This window comes from Amphibalanus amphitrite, unplaced genomic scaffold (assembly GCF_019059575.1).
Source record: "Amphibalanus amphitrite isolate SeventyFive unplaced genomic scaffold, NRLGWU_Aamphi_draft 000842F_arrow, whole genome shotgun sequence".
In the NCBI taxonomy this organism is placed as follows: domain Eukaryota; kingdom Metazoa; phylum Arthropoda; class Thecostraca; order Balanomorpha; family Balanidae; genus Amphibalanus; species Amphibalanus amphitrite.
Genome location: NW_024882336.1, coordinates 209,982 through 229,207, shown reverse-complemented (window position 1 = coordinate 229,207; position 19,226 = coordinate 209,982). Strand labels below are relative to the sequence as shown.

The 19,226-nt window shown below is 52.9% G+C and overlaps 1 protein-coding gene across 1 annotated transcript in view; it reads right to left on the bottom strand.

Moving 5' to 3' along the window:
* The window catches only part of LOC122366969 (E3 ubiquitin-protein ligase HECTD1-like), a 66,224-nt gene that overhangs the window by 44,158 nt on the left and 2,840 nt on the right, over positions 1 to 19,226 (bottom strand). The window contains exons 3-4 of the mRNA XM_043339679.1: positions 3,612 to 3,846; positions 3,045 to 3,272 (exon numbers count right to left, since the gene is read on the bottom strand). Of these exons, the coding sequence (XP_043195614.1) occupies positions 3,045 to 3,272; positions 3,612 to 3,846 (463 nt within the window). The remainder of the gene's footprint in view (positions 1 to 3,044; positions 3,273 to 3,611; positions 3,847 to 19,226) is intronic.

The following is a 19,226-nucleotide window of genomic DNA, read 5'->3' as shown; positions in this document are numbered from 1 at the left end:
ACGCCTTACGCCACCACACCGTGCCGTGCCGCCAGCGCACGCCATAAAAAAACATGGCGAACTATTAGAGATGCAAGTTTCTAACACACAAAAACGGTGCTGGGCTTGGAGTTGGGCCAGCGGGATTTTAAAACGTCTAAGCTCATCGGCAAGCCAGACTTATGATAAGCTCGGTAAGGAAAACTTTTCACTGAAAAGACGGCTGCCTGGGCTTGAGACATGACGGGCCAGAAATCCTTCTCATCACAGGCATGGCAGTACTGGGCTTTGGTTTGATGGTACTTGCATCTCTTCCAGCCATTACACAATGCGCCGACGGCGCCAGCAGCCAGCTCAGCGTGGGTCGGCGCGGAACGAATGGAACACTCCAGAATCACAAAGACTCCAGAATCCCTCTCAGACGGTCATTTGCCCCCCTCCCTTCCTCTCTCTCCTCCCAACCCAGCTCAGCGGAGACTGTCGAACCGTTGAAGCAGACACCCGACTCCCAGCCCGACCACGCGGACGGCTGAGGGAGGACAGGGCGACGCCGGACGATGCGGTCCGACAGAGTGATTGATTGCTGACACTGGTGGGAGTGGTTTTGCACATGTCGTACCGATACCAAAACAAACAGCGCCGTCCCAAGTTGGCCATCTCAGTGGCCTCAGCGAACTAATGACTGTCGGTTTCTGAACTTGTCCGTTGCAAGCGGCATGTCGGCTTTAGATTCAGCCATCCCGCTTCAGCCGTTATTTATGGGAAGTTATGTGATGCAACGACGACTGTGTGCTGAACGACCGTCCTCAGCCATAATACACGGCCTTGAGTCGTAATGGGCGAGCGGCGATGACTGGCAGACTACAGCGTCCGTGACGGCGTTTGGGTGCAGCGCGGCGCGGCGGCGGGGGCGTTATATGTACGAGCGACGGTGACGACTTTGAAACCGGGCGGGGGCGACAGGGGGAAGCCCGAGGAGCCTGCAGGGAGGAGGCGATATCGGACGACAAAGTGCGTCATGCGTCTTGGCCAACTCATTATGCCAGCCCATTAGAAGCGGCCCGCCGCGGCGCGGCGCGTAACTGCAGCGCTCCTCCGTGTCGCCTGCCGCATAACAGACGACAAACGGTCCCGGCAGGAATATTTATGTGCACCGCGAAACGGAGCACAGAACTGCTTTGATCCAGCTGGGAGGCCGAGCAGTTAAAGCCAACAAAAACCGGTAGCTCACATTCCAACCAGCCTCACGCACTTGACTCTTGCGGCTTGAAAAGTTAACGAGCGCTCGTCAGCAATCACAGAGCGCTGTTTTTCTGTCTCGACAGTCTAATCTTGGCTAGTCGAAATGAAGTGAGTTCCACTGCCGCCTACTGCTACCAGTCGGAAACCGCAGCTTCCTACCGGCATCTGACAGGGTCACGGCAGGCGGCCCGTTCTTGCTCGCTTCCGGCGTCAGCGCAAATTGGGCCCGACCACAAGAACTGGCAACAGCAGCGCTCGCGTTAGCCCGACCATGGCGAGTCAGAACCGCCTACACTGACCCGACGGCCGCGGGTCAGAAGGGTGGTGACCTGTCGACCTGTCGGGTCACACGAGCTACCGCTGCTACCAGTCACAGGTCAATGTGTTTGACCTGCACTCTGGTCAGCCGTCACGGCGCCACAGTTTCAAGGAACGGGTGCCGAACGGGAGCAGTCTCAGGCGGCAACAGAACCAAACATTACTAGCTTTGGTGGCTTGACAGCCTATCGTCGCTGGTTTCAGTCGTCTTTTGCTCATCAAGAACTGTAGCGGCGGTAGCTATGATCGAACCACCCAACCACAGCTCTGACGAATAGTACCCGACTGACCCATGAACAGACCATATTTCAGCCTACTAAAGCCCATATCTCACACAATCAGACATATCCGCTCCCTAATGCAGCGTTACCACCAGAAATCGCTCCCAATGTTCCGCTAGGGTTCGGGCTAATTCATGATTTCCGCCAACGATTTGGATGTTATCAACACATCAAACGGAAGTCGTTATGAGTGATTCTGTTAAAAATCTCCTTCCGGTCTTCAGAGATAACAACCCAATAACACGTCACTTAGTCCATGTATTTGGCAAGGCCACTGCGCTTTCCCTTTCATCAATTTCTAATCCAGTCACCAAATCTCCAGCTCTGCCTCCTCCATTCCCCTTTAGTAGGCGTACTTCCTCCCTGTGCAGCCAGCGGACCGCTCCGCAGGGCCGGCTCGCCTTCCGCGGACCGATTCACCTCGGTCCATTTACCTCGGCTGCCTCCATCAGAGCTGCCACCACCAGAGCCCATACATCGCCCCCTTCTGAGAACCTGACCGGCCTGAACTAAAAACTGGCCAAATGGCACGGTTCGCACCGATTTACGAAAGCAGCACCGATAGCGCGTCAAGTGTTTTCAGGCGCGTAGAAGCGGCTGAAGTCTATGAGTCAGTTTGGAATTTGGCCCGATCTCAGACCGATTTCACGCTGACCTTTGGCCAGCTGAAACGAGGGGCCTCTTGCCAAACATTCAGGGACTCGCTGCCATCCAACATGTTTCGTCCAGCGAGGGACGGTGCACATATTGGCAGAGACATTCATAAGTGCATTCCGCGAATGCCTTGCGCCAGCCAAGAAGGGCAGCTAATTAATTCAACCAGTGCATAAATCCAGGAGAGCTGGCACCGTCACTGATTTGGACAATCTCACTAGTCACAAGAGACGACATCACTCGCAATGAATGTGCCCATGTCAATGTCTCGACGTTTCTGTTTCAACATTTCTGCTTCAAATGAAAGCCCAATCAATGAGAAACCAGCATCAACTCGCAAATGTCTTCGAATCTCACGACTGAATGCCTGAGTGTTATGATTTGACACTATTTCGTAAACATTTTCACGTCACGGGACAAGAGCCCCCCCCCCCCTCCATCGACTAAATTCCTCGAAAAATGGGTTTCATTTTTGTTCTTGTCCCACCGCTTCTTGTTCTGTCTTGTCCCCACCAGTCCCACCCCATCCCATATCCCATCCCACCCCATCCCGCCCATCTCGGTACTCACATGCTGGTCGTCATGTTTGAGCAGCGTCGAGAGCGAGTCGACGCAGCAGGGCAGCGCGCCGTCCTGCGGCTCCATCTTGGTGCAGAGTCGCGACACCACGGCCATGGCCGAGTGCAGGGTGTCCTTGTGGATCAGGTGGCCGTTGTCGCGCACGAAGCTGAGCACGCAGCTGAGGCCGCCTGCCTCGAACACGGCGCCCGCCTCGCGGGTGCACACCAGCTCCAGAACCTGGCGGGGTAGAGAGTTGGTGTGTCGCGTGGAGCCGAGTGCAAGCTGGTATATAATCACACATTGGAAAAGGGAAGTTTACAAAAACGCAAAACTTCCGAGCCAAACTTCAAAGACGATAGCTGCGCTAAAACATGTTCACTTATCACAAACATCTACAACTTAATCCTCAAGCCCTTCCTCTTCTACGTCGATCGGCGGCAACGGAGTAGTTCAACAGACAATACCTTCCAAATACCATTCCATCTAAACCCAACATCCCCTCCCTTACAGTGGCGTCTCCCATGGATCCAGCACGCCTGGCACTTTTTCTAGCGCCTCTCCCACTGTTTCACCCACCTTGATGCACTGTTCGGCCAGGTCCTTGCTGGAGCGGCTCGTCAGCTCGGCCACCACCAGCCGGTTGCACATGGCCTTGACGGCGCCGTCGACGGAGACGATGCGTCGGGTGCACTCGGCGCTCACGTCCAGGTAGTAGGTGATGGCGCGCGCCGTCACCTCCAGCACGTTATCCGGAGCGCACTCGTCCAGGAAGATGCGGCACAGAGCCGGAAGGAAGGTGCGCGGCGGACAGCTGCCGGAGAGCGAAACGGGAAATGGTTAGAGTTAGACTACAGCGGTAAACAGTGCTTCATACGAGTGGCGTGCGCAGTCGGTTCGGGGCTAACAGTTCAGGAGTGGCACGAGTTAGTCAAGGGTGGTCCAGAGGGGGATGATAATTAGTTGGGTTTTAGGGCGTCCGGACTGCTAAAGCCATGGACCTTGGGGAGGGAGGGGAATTGCAGAGTTCAGGACGGGGCGATCATAGTTTAGATGAGGGCGGGGAAGGACAAAGGAACACAATGTGATGCAGTTAATGAGTGCGATAATCGGCGACTCTGAGTAGGTGCGATAGACAAACATAGCCGTTTCTACAGAATACAGGTTTCAGGAACAGTGGTCCAGGTTTACATAATGCATATAGGTTTACATGTGTATTGTGTAATGTACGCATTACCGGTGAGTCATATGACATAACAACACACACTTCAGCTTTGATCTGATAGTGGGGAAATGCAATTTGTTGCATGACACAATGCCTTACAACGCATCGCCGACACCAGACGTCCAATTGAGGACAGGTGACTGTCCCGACCCCAGACACCCCGATATCAACGGTGCCGGGCAGTGATGGCACGCCGGCACTGCCATCAAATATGGAGCAGTCAGCCGTCCAGGTGTCGTGCCCTCGACCCTGAGCCGTCCCTGGTACGGGCCGCCGCGACCCGTCTCCAACACCTTAACCCGCGCCCTGCTGGGGGGGGGGGTGTTTGAACACCCCCCTTGTGGTTTTTCGCAAATATCTCAAAAACGGCGGCGCGGAGCGCCGCCGTTTTTGGTACACCTTATCATACATCAATTCTACACATGTTGTGAAAATTTCAGACCAAGGTCATTCAAGGTCAGGTCACCAGGTCACTTGAAGTGACCTCACCTCATAAAAACTTTCAATGTCTGTCATAGCTACACCGAGTGACCGATCGCTTTGAAACTTTCAGCAATTGCTAAGAGCAATAGCATGTACAAAATGTATATCTCAGAATTTTGATATCGATGACCTAAGGTCAGGTCAATTTTGCGACCTCCCCATTATAAGTCAATGGGAGAAAATTGAAATGCGCCTCTTTTGGATGAAAGACATCATACACACTCCCAAACACCGAATTACAAGTGGTTTAGACACACTGAACTCGAAAATGGTGTCCGTGACCCTTGTTTATGCCCTGAGGTCATCTTAGGTCACGAATGGTATCTAACAGTTTTTCGCAAATAACTTTTGATAGAGGCATGCTAGAGCGATGAAAACGCCTTAGATGTGTTCAGCTCGACGATACGGATCGACTGATATGCAACATGACCCTTTCCGGTCAGGTCATGACCTTGACCTGAGGTCAAATTTTCAAGTTGACCTTTCAAGGTCAAGTTATAGTTCATTCGATGCGTCTTGACGAGAGGAACACGATGCCGGTAAAAGTAAGCTCGTACAAGGCTTGGGTCAAAAGTTATTGCAGAAAAACTGTTTTCGAAAATATCGGCTATTTTTGCAGTTTTTGCCCCCTGCAGGCAAAACCGTTGACCTTAGGTCAAATCTGAGAGAATTACTCAGAAAGGGCGTTAATAGGGCTATCGAATGCGCTTTTCCGCGGCGCTGTAGCTCTATTGGTTCCCGAGTTATGCGTTGGCTTCTTGGAAATTTTCGACATTCGACCTGGAAATCGGCGAAATTTTGCCTTCAATGACCTCTGGTGACCTGACCTTTGACCTGACCAAAAAATTGACCGAAGTGATTTCGTCATTATTTTTTACGCTCTTTCGAACGCCGCCTTCCGCGTATCGCTACGTGGCCCAGGAGCCGAGTTACAAGGGGGGGGGGTGTTCAAACACCCCCCCCCCCCCAGCAGGGCGTGGAAATCCAGGACCCCCAGCAGGGCGCGGGTTAAACACGATAACCGAGATTCCTCGCGTCGGGAAGCCATTCCACGGCCCACGCTTGACCGTGCTATGTTATGGAGCAGGCTCCCACTGCGTCTCGCCGTCCCGATGGGAATTCCTCGAAAAAAAAAATAAACACCGCGGTTCGGTCGAGACGATTGTGTTCACAGAGCAGGGTGCAGGGTGTTGGTCGTGACGGACGCCCACGGCCGTCCGGGACGGGGGCGATTCGTAAGAGCGGCGCTCGACCGACGCGAGAAAGCGACACGCCCGCCGGTTCCGAGTCAACACTGCCCAGATTTACGATTGAACAGCGGGCTGAAACCAGACAATTTGAGGCAATCCAGTGATCCCACAGCGGGAAGCTGGTCTTTCTGTTTTCACCAGAAATCAAACATAAATCAGAGCCAGGTGTCTCATCATGTAGACACTCAATAAGCGACGCTGCAATCATTCATTATCGTAGGTAATACCCCAAAACGGTATCAGTGGATGAGAGTCTGCTTCATCTTGCTGATCACTGTCAAAGAAAAAAGACCCACGCTATCATCAATCTTTTACGACCCGGTCTTTTACGGTACGGCCTAGACCAGCCCCATCCAACCGAGCGATAGTCAGCGCAAACAGTGTGCCCCAGGCGCCTGCGAGTATGCCGCGCAAGCGAGCAAGCGCGAGCGATGTGAAATGTCTCGGAATTCACAGGAACAACGGCAGCAGACAGGCATCCATGTCGAAGGGTAGTGAGTCCAAATGAGGAGTGATTGGAGGCGGGGATGTCCTCTCGAGCACGTATATCATAGATAATCAAAGCCATCAGACGTACGGCTGCAACGACAAAGGCGAGCAATTGAGCACTCAGCCGAGCCGAGCGATCACTACTCCGCCGTCAGTTGGTCGAGGTTTCAGGGCATGACAAGTCACTCCGAGAGCTCAATTTGCGCTCAGTCAGCAGATCAGATAACACTCGTCCACCACTTCCTGCCTCCTGGACAAAGGTGACCATTTGTGCGCTCATCCAGAGTAATTGACCAATAAGTGCGGTATTTTCCTTCGTAATGGTAACATGAGCTCGATGGAGGCGATGCAAGTTTGCATTTAAGTGAGCACGTGGCCATCTTAATAGCAATTATTGAGTATGTATAGCATTAATTCCGTTAATCTCTGAGTTTGAGTGGCATTAATGTAGGCGGTAAGTGTTTCATCACCACGTTGATATTTGGTATCTGCAAGTCCAAGCCCGGAGGGTTATGTCCCAATAAAAGGCATTACATTTATGCACTTTATAATGGCCGCAGGTATCGCCTAGCAGCATCAGGGACTTCACTATTTCAGACATAACGATAATGCGATCAAATATAATAAGTCAATAAGGACTGTACTAGCTAGCCGCAGAGGGTGCACCGCCGCCTGCCCGGCTCTCCCATGACGCAATCGTGCCCTAATCGCCTACATATGTCAACAGGCGGCCTGGTCCCGTGTCGGTGGCGCCCGCCCGGCTCAGTATCCGTGGCGGCCGGGCCAACCGTGACGGCACGAAGACGCCATTGTGCCGGCCACGGGCCGCGGCCGCCAGCTGCACACTCAGGGGGGTCACGGTGCAGCGTCCACACACCCCTACGCTGACTGTATCTACACAGGACTGGGCAGTCGTGACAGCACACCGGTCCCGGCTGCTGAACCCGCACTCTGCACCGCCTCGTGACATCACGGCAGCAGAGCCACCCTTGCTCGCTGTAACGGACAGGCCGGACCACAGACCAGAGTTTGGACGCGGTCGGCCGGCGCCAGGCGGCGGCATGGCTGTGGTAATGGAGGTACTGGCAGAGAGCGCAGTCTTAGTTCCTGTTGATACTTGAGTTCCGCTCATAAGACAGGGTTCAACAGCTACCAGCCATCAAAGCAGCTCAAATCCCACTCGAATACCTGACCTATCCACACGTACACCTACACATATCCTCTCATGATTGTGTTGATGCCAAGCCACCGCTATCTTACTTTCCTGATAACTAGTTACTATCGGAAGATAAGCGGCGTTGCCCCCCCCCCCCCCCATACACAGTGTGGTCCACGAACCGCCCTCATCCCAACACCCTCGCCAGCACGATTTGGGCACGGCCCAACATGACAACTGATGTTACATCGCTTGGGCTTGGCGGTGGGCAGCTCACAGCTACCAAACAAGTCGATGAACCTATAAAAGTCGGCGGAACCAGCACAGGCTGTCTACGAACTGCCACAGGTCGCGGTTGCATCGACAGACGCGACAATCCAAAATCACGACGGGCTGCCTATATTAGCAACTGGTCGGCAACAGCTCCCGTGCTGGCAAAATGCCAAAAGTCGTCGGGTGCTGGGTCGGCGAGCTCGCACCCGGTCACAGCAATGACGTCACATGTCAACAAAGCAATCCGTGCAAACTGGAAACTGGGCCACCGCAGGCCCCGACTTTTGTAATCAAACAACACTGCAGCATGGGCCACGGAATACCTGTTATGGCGGAACGTCATGGAATTATAACGAAGATAACATTGTTCTGCACAAATTTACAAACAGTATAGGGCGGTTGGTCTACCAGTGCCAAGCCATCGAAGCACCGCGCTATGATATCGAACATACCTTCATGCATGCAATGTTAACATGGGTGAGCGACCAAACATGCAAACTCCATTCTTCAAAGCCACATCACGCGATGCAACATGCCGAATTACTGACATTACAGACATCCTCTCGCACAGCTGCCATTACGAGACGCGGCGCGGCGGAGGCAGGCACGATGTCCTGTTTGTCAGCGAGCCCCACGCGGGCGGCTCAGATTCCCTGCACGCAGCGCGCGCCGACGGCAGGCGCGTCGGTCCGACGCCGGGTCGGTGACGGCAGCGACGCGACGAGCCGGGCCTGACGACACGCAGGTCACGCAGCGCGCGACGCCCGCCGACGCCGGCGAGTCAGAGAGCCCGGAGCCGAAAAACACCCCCGGCAGAGGACAGAATGAATAACGGGCGCGACAAAACTGCGGACTCATTTACCAGAAGGCCACGCCAGACCAAAACAGGATTATTAGTCAGTCTAATGGACATACACAGAAGGTGAAATAATTTAGCACGTCTGCACATCATCTTCAACCCTCGTGGGCGAAATGAATACAGCCCAAGAACAGATTATGCAAGTGTTCCCGTGAAGTCCGTTGGACATCAATGACGTTCTAGGCACGGCATGATTACCAGCACGTCGAAAACATTCATCTGTCATCACCGCGTGGCGTCGCGAGCCCGTCATCCATAAATACCATTTCTACGCTTCGTTCGAGCTCGCAAAGGCGTTGTTGTGATTATGGGTCTATGTATTGTGCACTCCAACAATGCCTTTGGGTGAGGAAAAGCCCACAATACATAGCCGAAGACGAGGGTATGTACATTGCACAACGCATCAAGCATGTACGCGAAGCTGCACAATTACACGAATGATAAAATACAGTCGCGTCGGTGGCGGAGGGGAGGTGGTGGATGGCGAAAAGCAGGAAGCGCCGCGCTCAGCCCACGGCTCAGTGGCTGACTGCTCTCGGCGGCGCTGCGAGCGCGAATGACCCGGGCTCGGGTCATGCGGACCTGACGAGCGGGCGGTATGACGCAATCACATGGGCGGCGCTCGCCCTCACCGCGGAGAAAAACCATTATCAGTTGACTTATAATGTTACATTTGGCGGCACGTCAGTCGCACGGACGGGATTTCTGAAAACATCACTACCCAGCACCGGCACAGCTACCTCCGCCAAACTCTCGGCCGTGTGCCACTAGCAGTCTGAGACGGCAGTTCACCGAACAATATGTCGTCTCATAACCACGCCTGGGTACAGCAGAGCAGAGTACGGCACGGTTAGGTATAGTTAGGTTAAGTATTATTCGGCATCACCATAGCTAGGCGCGGAATACCTTCCGCGATAGCAAGTGCCACCGAACAGCAGAGACTAGGCTTTAATTCTCGTGCAGTCATAGCGTCTCGGGTACATGCTTTTCAAAGTGATGTTTTCCGAATAGATCCTCCGCTCGCCAAACCCAACCGGAGGAAATGATCCGTGCATCCAACCAAGGAACGGTCACGAACAGTCAGCAGACAAGTGTTTCAGCCTGCCGCACGACAGACTGCACGACAGAACATAACCAGAGGGCACGGTGCAGGGTGGGCCCGCCGCCCGTCCCATGCATCACCGCGACAAGGACACTCCGCGCTGGGGAGGAGTGAGTGATCACTTCCCACGCGACGGCCGGAGATGTCGATCACTCCCACACCGATACCGCAGAGAAAAACGGTCGCAGCTGCGGCTGGCGAAAGCAGATGGTGACGATTTTACCATAGTTCTTGCATGGAAATGTTGCATAAGCATAAAACAGGCATCTTGTTTGGCCACTCTCGCCTCTCCAAAGAACCGCGATACCATGCGCCCTTCGCCCTGGTTCAACAATGAACCAATCCCCCCATCCCCCCCCCACACACACAGGCAGAACAGGCACACACAACCCACCGACCACGAAGACAACGAGCAGATCTCGTGCGTGGGGCCGCAACAGTCCCCATTGTTTCCCCGCTTCCAGCTCCAGGCACCGAGACCAGCACGGACCAGAGACCGTGCGAGTGCGGACCAGGGACCAACCGAGGTGAAACGCCAGCAGTCCAGCCGTCGGTACACTGGCCAGCGGTGCCTGACCAGTGCACAGTGGCCCTTTTTCAGAATTAGCACGCATTAATTCCCACATTACCTGAAAGTGGTGCAAGACATCACCACGTGATCAAGGACGTATTCCCTGCCAATGCAAAGACAAGAAAAGAAACGAACTGCCCAAGGAGATTCGGCCCAACAGCGACAGGCCGCTCGGCCCAAGATTTGGCGCACGTTCGCACGGCTCGCCCGCCGGCCTAGGCCGCTCCGAACGCAAGTGTGGCGAGCCCGCCAGCCGACCGCGCTGCACTGACCGCCAGGACGCCTCAGGGCGTCACGTGACCGCATCTGCAGCTGTTGCCAGCCACCGTTAATCGGCCCCGGCCGGGCAGCAACTAAGGTCAGCGCGACGCGAACAATACAAACACATAGGCGCTTTTGACGTTAGATCTTAAGCCGACCACGGGACTTGTGCGGCTTGGACATCAAACGCGACAAGAAATCGGACAGTTTTTCTTGAGCACAGCGTTATGCCTATATGACATTTCAATAAGCACATCTTATGGCAAAAGTCAAGCCACATTTAGGCGCCCACCAGGTGACACCAGCTTCGAGCCAGGTCAATGAGCTTAGTCGTATCGAATAGGAGCCACAGCCGCTCGCGGACTGAACTGGCTCACGTTATTCACCGTAGAAGCAAAATGGCGCAAAATGGCGCGATGCCCTTTGGTGGACATGGTCAGAAGAGATCGGCGATTCGAACGATGTATAATACGATATGTCCCAGAGTGTGTTACTTAACATAAAGCTTCATATGTATGCCGCCATCTCCAGTTAATAATTGTCCTGTTATTGTGTCCACAATATTCGGCAAAAGTGGTCTATTTAAGTTTACACAATGAAAATTGTGGTTTCTAGGGCTTCTACGTAAACTCAGCTTCACAGCCATGCCACTAATTTTTAATATTTTCTCACCGAAAGCCTTACAAATTGATGTTCATCTCACCCTACTTTTTAGGGTCCGCCGGTGGTGTCCGCGCGCCTCTCGACAAACTTCGATTTTGCGATCAGTTTTACCAAAGATAATTATTTTTTAGGAGGTAAAAATGGCACCATCGGATAGTTTGGAATGTTTTGCACACGATTAGACTGCTTGTTACTCAAAAGAAGAAAAAAAAAATATTTTGAATTTATGCGTGCTAATTCTGAAAAAGGGCCACTGTGCAGTGGCCATTGATCGCCAATGACACCGACGGCTGTCCAGGCAGGTGGCGCACCCCAGGAACACAGTGGGTAACAACGCTAACGTGACAACGGTCAGCCAATGCTCGTGATAAGAGAGGGAGATGGGGAAGAAAGAATGGAGAGCGAGGGGGAGAGCGGACCAGAATGCACGGTTCGCCAGCACGACCTTGACCCCGGCCGGCGGACCGTGTCGCGCTCTGCAGCGACGGTGTTGAGCGGTGCGGGTATGGCACGGGACGGAAGGGTCGCCAGGAAAAGTTCTACCGACTCGACGGCCAATGGTGATTGAAGAGGGGAACTTGGGAGCCAAACGGATTATCCCGGTCTTGGGTGATTGAAGAAGGCAGCTTAGGAGCCGAGGGGATCAATGAAACCAAGAAAATCGCCCTAGGAAAACATGGAAATGATACAAATAATGGATGACATTACATCGAAAGCCACCATTACCAATATCAATCAATGTATGCCAACAAGGGAAGGCTATTCTCGGAGCACGACAGGATTAAAGACGGCGCCAAAGCCATGGCGGATTCATATGGACGGGATATCAAAAAGCTTCCCCGTAGTACCCATGCCTAGTGCTTACTTATAAGGCTTCTTAGTAATCAAAGGGCACCCAACGTATGTACCCTTGGCCTTATGTCCCTACCTCATACACAAACCCAGTCCTGTCCCGCCACCTTTGCATAAGAGCTGCGAGCACTTCAAACTAACGAGAATATAATAAGCTTAGTCTCACTACCGGCTTGTGGGATGGAGTGTCGTGACTCGGACCGACCTCTTTCCCAGGCCTCTAAATAGCCGGCGGCGGCGGAAGAGACAATTCGCCGAGCGGAAGGCACCGCCCACCCCCACACCCCACACCGCCGCGCCTCGCCGCCCAAAGGCGGGGAGCGGCAGCCTAGGGATGGGGAGCGGCCGCCTAGGGGCGGGGAGCGGCCTCCCAGAGGTGGGGGAGCGGCCTCCCACACCTTTGTGAACACATGGGCCAGGCACGCCGAGTCGTTCGGTCCGGTTCGGTCTGCGGCCCCGGGCGCACGCCGCATCCAGCCGCCAAGGCCAGTCGATAAGCGACGGCAACCGTGCCCGCCTGCGCGCCACAGTCCTGGAAGTTCCGCAGACCAGAGCTGGGGTAGCTCGAACACCCGATCTGAGCTGTTCGACCTATAAAAGAACGGCTCTGCCGGCTTGCTCAGATAGCGAGAGACACGCTGCTGCAACGTCAGCTGTTTGACGCCAACGGGTCTCGCGGTGGATTTTATGGAGTCGAGCTGGCAGTTCCACCAAAAACAGAGAAAAGCTGACACAGCGAACCCGCCAGATTCGTCCGCTGAGTGGACAGCTATGGGAATGCTGACCGGCGGAGACAGCACTAACCGTGCTCGGAACAATGGGACACTTACATGGTGTCAGTATTCCGAGCCAAACAATGGCATGATTAGTCGATAGGATGGCATTTATAGACGTAACTGCCAGAGTTTTGACGACGGGTGAAGTTTTCGCCTTTCCCGTATCCAATGTGTCAAAGTTGGCCGCGATATGAGCAAAGATACGAATATAAACTAAGCTGCATCACCGTTACGGGGACCGAAGGTCATTGCCGACGGTGAATTCATCCTTAATTCCATTGGTGGATACAGACTACTGTAAATAACTTTAAAACGCCCCGTAACTTGGATCGCCACTAATCCCCTTTCAATGGGTCTTTTTAGACCGTTTCAGGTCCGGGACCAGTTCCGCAAGCAATGAACTGCACGCGTGCATTGCACTATCATCCTGTATTGACACGCTGAGTTTACCCGTGTGTTTGCCGACCGTTTTGTACGGCTCATTACAAACAGATGCGGGCCTGTCCCCAATGGCTGACAGCTGTGTAGAGCGAGGTCCCAGCACACGTGTGTCGCATTCGCGGCCGTGTGGGGACAGGGACACGTCCGAACCACGCCAAACACGGGTGACACATTAGCGCGACTGATGTGAAACATTCAGTGCGATAGGGCAGCTCCAATCCGCACAATAGTTGAAACTCGTCATAATCTATTACATTCATCACAAACAAAGAGCGCTTTCCGTATTTCCTATCCAGTGCATCGGGACTATAACAAAAAATATCCCAATGCAAGTAAGGCATTTATTCACGCCTTTCAAAGTAATATGTCTCTTATGACACATGTTACAGGGCGAAAGTGAGCCTCAAATATTGGCCAATATTGTAGCGAATAAGAAACCAAAGTACCTACCTGAAAGTGAGCCGCAAGGTGCAGATGCGAGTTTCGGTTAATGCAAAAGCCAATGTTCCCTCTCTTGTGTGGGGAAGTCAAGGTATATATGGCAGGTAAGGCACGGGCTCGTCAAGAGACGGAATGACTCGCTGACTGGCGAGATGGCACAGTGGATGAAAGCATGGATCATGGAACACAGACAAGGCGGGGTGGCATTTAACCCTGCTGACAGTCAAAAGGCGTCGGTACTATCGAAGGACAAATAAGGGAAGTATGTTGATCCAGATCACAGCATGGTAACATTTAAGTTCTTCGACAGTTCGATAGTTATAAATGATCAGGAAGGGGAGCTGCAATGCAGCGTGACTGGGACTGAAACGGAGCAGGCGGAACGTGCCCTATGGAACGGGGAAACTAGGTGGATGGCTTGATTACGGGTTTTTACCCGGAAAATGAACTGCGTTATTAGAAATGTTGCAAGGCAAATGAGCAAAACCTAAGAGCAAGAAATGTTGTAGGATTTAAAGCTAAGCGATTGTCTAACAAGTCGTAAAGGGGCTTTGTAATGCCGTGCGACAGAAGTTCCCATTTTGCGTGAGTTTGGATTCCCTGTAATCCAGATCGCAACGGTTATCTTCTCCCTATTCCATGCATTTGCATATCCAATAAAGAATGTCGAATCGCCAAAGGACTTCGAATAACCAAATGTTCATTTGCAATGTTTTTTCTTTAAAGTTCTTCCAGGTCATCCATTCAGTGACACAGAGGAAGACCAGAGACGAGAATACAGAGGCAGAAGTTTGTACAAGTATCAAAGGAAATATGATCTGTCTTTAAACGCTACTTGACGAAGAAGCGACTAAGTGAGAACAGCATAGGCTGACAGGAGACACTTATTGCATCGCTGGCTATTTTGCTCACAACAAAAGGGCAATATCGACGAATGACAGAGCTGCACAGGTGAGAGAGCACCAATGGCGACCGCTGCGCATAATACTCCAAAAGGAATTCATCAAAACGTTCCGTCGATACTTATGACGCTATACACGTTGTAAGCCCTTTTCACATAGTTCTGTCAGACCCAACAATAACTGGCGACAGAGTACCTATCTGTAATGAGGAGCTATGCTGCGACATACTGATATATTGCGCGAGAAACCAGGTAAAGTATCCTTAACCGCAAAACCAGTCTTCCATAGCGGATCTCCCCCGAACCCAAAGCACACCAAAGCGTCATCAGACATGAATCCAGCACAGGTCTCTCCGACCCGTAACAGGCGACGAACGACGATCAGCCGGCCGCGGCCGACGCCGCCGTGTGGTGGCGAAAGCGGCGCGCCGCCCGTTGCGACAGCGCCGTGACGGCAGCTGGCCCCGTCACGGAGGCCGTCACCGGTCCCGGAGCCCTGTCTCCGCCGGCGCCGGGCGCGCTCCCACCCCGGGAAGGTCGAGCCATTTGCACAGGAAAGCGGTCGGCGAGGCCTTGACGGCGCCCGGCCCCGAGCGGTGTGGCTCAGACGAGGCTGGCAACCGTTTTAAACCACAGCCGCGGCGTGGAGCTGCGAAACGCCGCCGTCTGGCGACTGAAACACGGCGCCCCGGGCTGATGTTTGCCGCTCCGGCTGCTCCACACATACCCATACATCCATCCATTGCCAGCGGCGGCGACTGTCGTCACGCAGCTGCGCCCGATGTGCGCCGCACGCACCGGCGCACACGCTGCCCGCGGCACGCCGCCGGCGCTGCCCGACCTCTGCCTGTGCGGCCCGCGTGGACGAGCGTGTGCGAGCTGACAGAACAGTGGCCCAGCGAAGACGAGCAGGGAAGAGGGCAGACCGACAGCCTGCAATCAGCCAAGTGGCCCGCCGTCGGACAGGCACGCAGCGCTGAGTGGCTGACGAACGAGGAACATCACCGCTCTACGGCCACCGCACAATCACGACAGGTATACGCACGAGCCCGTCCTCATCAGCGGCGTTTCCGATGTCACCAGACAGCTGACGAGGTCACGCACGTGACCTTGACCGTTCCGTCGGCGGTGTCGGTCAGCTGACCGGAAGTGGGGGGTCCCCGGGCGCCGCTCCGCGCCGGTCGCACGGCCAGGGAGGGGGAGGGGGGACAGCCCGGCTCGGCCAAGGTCATGGCGAGGCAGAGCGGGCCGGCGACGGGCGGGCGGAGCGACCTCGGCGGGAGATGTAGCGCCGATCGACCCGCCGGGGAGAGTCCGTGGTCGGAGCGCATCCCACCGTGGGCAGGAAGTGATAGAGGCGCACTGGTGTAGTAGAATGGTCGAACCTACTGGGGTAAATGACGGGAAAATGTAGCACAACTTCCTCATTCTGACGATAAGGTGTGAGGGCTTGCGAAAAAAAAAAAGCATTTGAAATGAGAAGTCGGTGTCACCCTGGATATGGCCCGTGCCCACACGGAAGAAATGGATAAATGGTCGGGCACATATAATAAAAAAGTTCCTGCAGACAGCAAGTCAGCCACGAATGACAAATAAAAATCAGGGTACTTCCGAGACTCCAGGCGTTCACCAAAGAAAATGTAACAAATTAAAAATGCTTAGCCATTCAGGCGCAGCGAGGACCAAACGACCAGCCCACGCCAGTCAGCAGAGGCGACGGCTGAGCCTTTTCCGTTTCTCTCAATGGATGCGCCCCAGTCTGTGCACATCGTGCAGCCAGCCAGGCAGCTGCAACTATTTAACCTTGGTAACCTTGCAACACGAGTGGTACCTAACAAGCTGCATTGCGCAATGCACGGAAGGACCGGCGAATCTGAGCCAAATGTCGTCCTGCTCGGTATGGTATTCATAAAAATATTGGTGACCTATAATACCAGGATATGAGAGTGGCTCAACTCTGTTCTTAGCCCATCGTGCCCATAAAGGAGTGCGGAGTTGTTCTACTCATACTCCAGCGCTTCGCAACACTAGATAGGTACACGTGAATGTGCCATCACATAAGTGGCAACATATTAGTTCCTAAGTATCGCTGGCAATATCCATCGCTACTGTTTATGGAGGCTCTACTGTCAATACTCCGAGTAGCATTCTGTCACACCACATCCATTATCATAAATTGGTGCCGAACAGCCCACAGGCGCGGTGTCCCTGTCTCCCAACGACCAATAGCCATGGCTGACATGACACACCGTCCACGCGGACAGCGTATGTATCGATTGTGGTCAATTCCAGGTGCCTCGTGAGCCCCCTGCCCCTCCCCCCAGCGGGCCAGGAAGGAAGCCAGTCGGCCTTGGCACGTGATGGCCGTCGGGTGACGTCACAGTTTGCCAGTGACGTCAGCAGTGGCGCACGGAGCTGACAGAGGAGTCGACAGACGGGAAAAGCCGGTCTTTGGCCGGCAGGCCAACGACGAAAAATGACGTCATAAGCTTAAAGGTAGTGTGCCACCTTTGAAAGATTTCCCATTTTATTTTTCCTAGGATAAGAAGCTTCTGTTTTTACCTAATATCGCAAAAAAAAATCAAAAATGGGCCTGGAATAGTGCCTTTTTCGCCTAAAAGTTTATCGGTTTTTAGATATGTATAACAACTGTAGTGGGCTCACCTGCAAACAGGCGTCGGGCAACAATCGCGAATGCGGCGCACTTGTGACAATAAGCAAAGGTCATTATAGTGTTACGACCATACGACGTACGGGAATGAGTTATCAGCTGTCTAATCGTAGACAACACAATGTCGAGCCTTAAACTGTAAGCCCGTATTGGTATTGTTTCTTTATTTGGCTGTCGAACATTATTTATGGTTTGAAATATGATTTTATGTAAAATAATTGATATGAAAAAGCCGTCTTATAAGTTATGACCCCATTTCACCACACGCAAGTGGCAGAAATGACAATGATCAGCTGACGCATTTTTCTTGGCCGAAGTCAGAGCGCGCGGCCCGACCACTGGGCCCGACGCACCACGCGTATTTGGAAATTCCGACCTCGACGAGCATCAGAAGCCACCTAACAGGCGTGTTCGAAACCGCAGGAGATGATGATGAACGGGTTTATCGAAACTTGATTGGATGAGCATATCGGTAATAGCGATTTCAGTGTGTGCATTTATTGTTCATAGTGGTGTGAAATGTGGTTGGGGTACGACCGACAACCCGTCGGGGCGAATTTCGCACTGGGGTACTCAAAATTTGAAGAATTTAAGACGTTTCCATGAGTTTTGAAGGTATGGATAAGTTCTAAAAATCCGGTTCTCCTTATCTGGGCCATTAACTCCATACGGTCCAAGAAAGCTGGCACACTACCTTTAAAGGAAAAGGGCCACCTTCGTGAAATATGAAGATATCGTTGTTTTTCATTTTGACATTATTATTTTTCATTTTCTTTTTAAAACTGGTGCCAGAAGTGCACAATTCGCGAAAAAGTATTTAAAACTATTTAACATATTGGTACTATGTTGATACTCTCTACGGCACCTACTGTATGATGGCATAGCGATGACGTCACACTCAAGCCAATCAGCGTTCAGAAGACAGACTCGTCGGATTGTGTCAGATAAGCTGATTGGTTAAAGCTGAGCTGGTTGGAGCTGATTGGTAAAAAACCAAAGCCTCGCCGCGGGTGGCTGTATTGTCGGATAAGAACGCATTCCTGGGATAAGAACGCATTCCTGGCGTATTTTCTTTAAAATTGCCGATAACTACGAATGGAGGCCGAAATCGGCCGTAAGGAGGTAGACAGTTAGGTTTTCGGACACGGGCTACAAGATGGCTATCTCAGTTTCAATCCCCATGTTAAAGGTGGCCCTTTTCCTTTAACGAGCACGAATCAAAATTATCAAACTTCAAACAGCAATTGGCAGGTCTGCCAGCAGCAACACTACCAAAGTGCCCTATTTTCTTAAGAGATACTAAGTACCACTCTGGGGCACCGTATCACACCATGGGAAAAGGCGATTAAGCAATAATTTCGCCATGGTGGAGCATGGGACATGTGTCCCGTATCACAGGGTGGTGACCTAGATTCGCGCCATCTGCGACCGTTTCGTAGCCGTCCCGTATCACTCATTGTTATTGGGGTTTTACGGCGGAGGGCTGGCAGCCATAAGCTGTAGCTCGACACCACTCGAGCACAGAAGAGAACAATCAGACGAGATGAAAGTAGCAAAGGTCAAAGCAAGTGCAAGAGAAGGGCTTAGCGGCGAATGAGAGTTCCGCTAAAAATATACGCCAAATCTCCCTCAGAAATAGTATCAATCTCCTCAGCCTCGGGCAATAAACCGGTTCGGCCCACGCATCCAAAATAAAACCCACACCCTATCCCCGCCCAGAGATACACTCTCCACAATAGAGCTCTCCCCGCTCAGCAACAGGTCTCTCCGCGGCCCTACG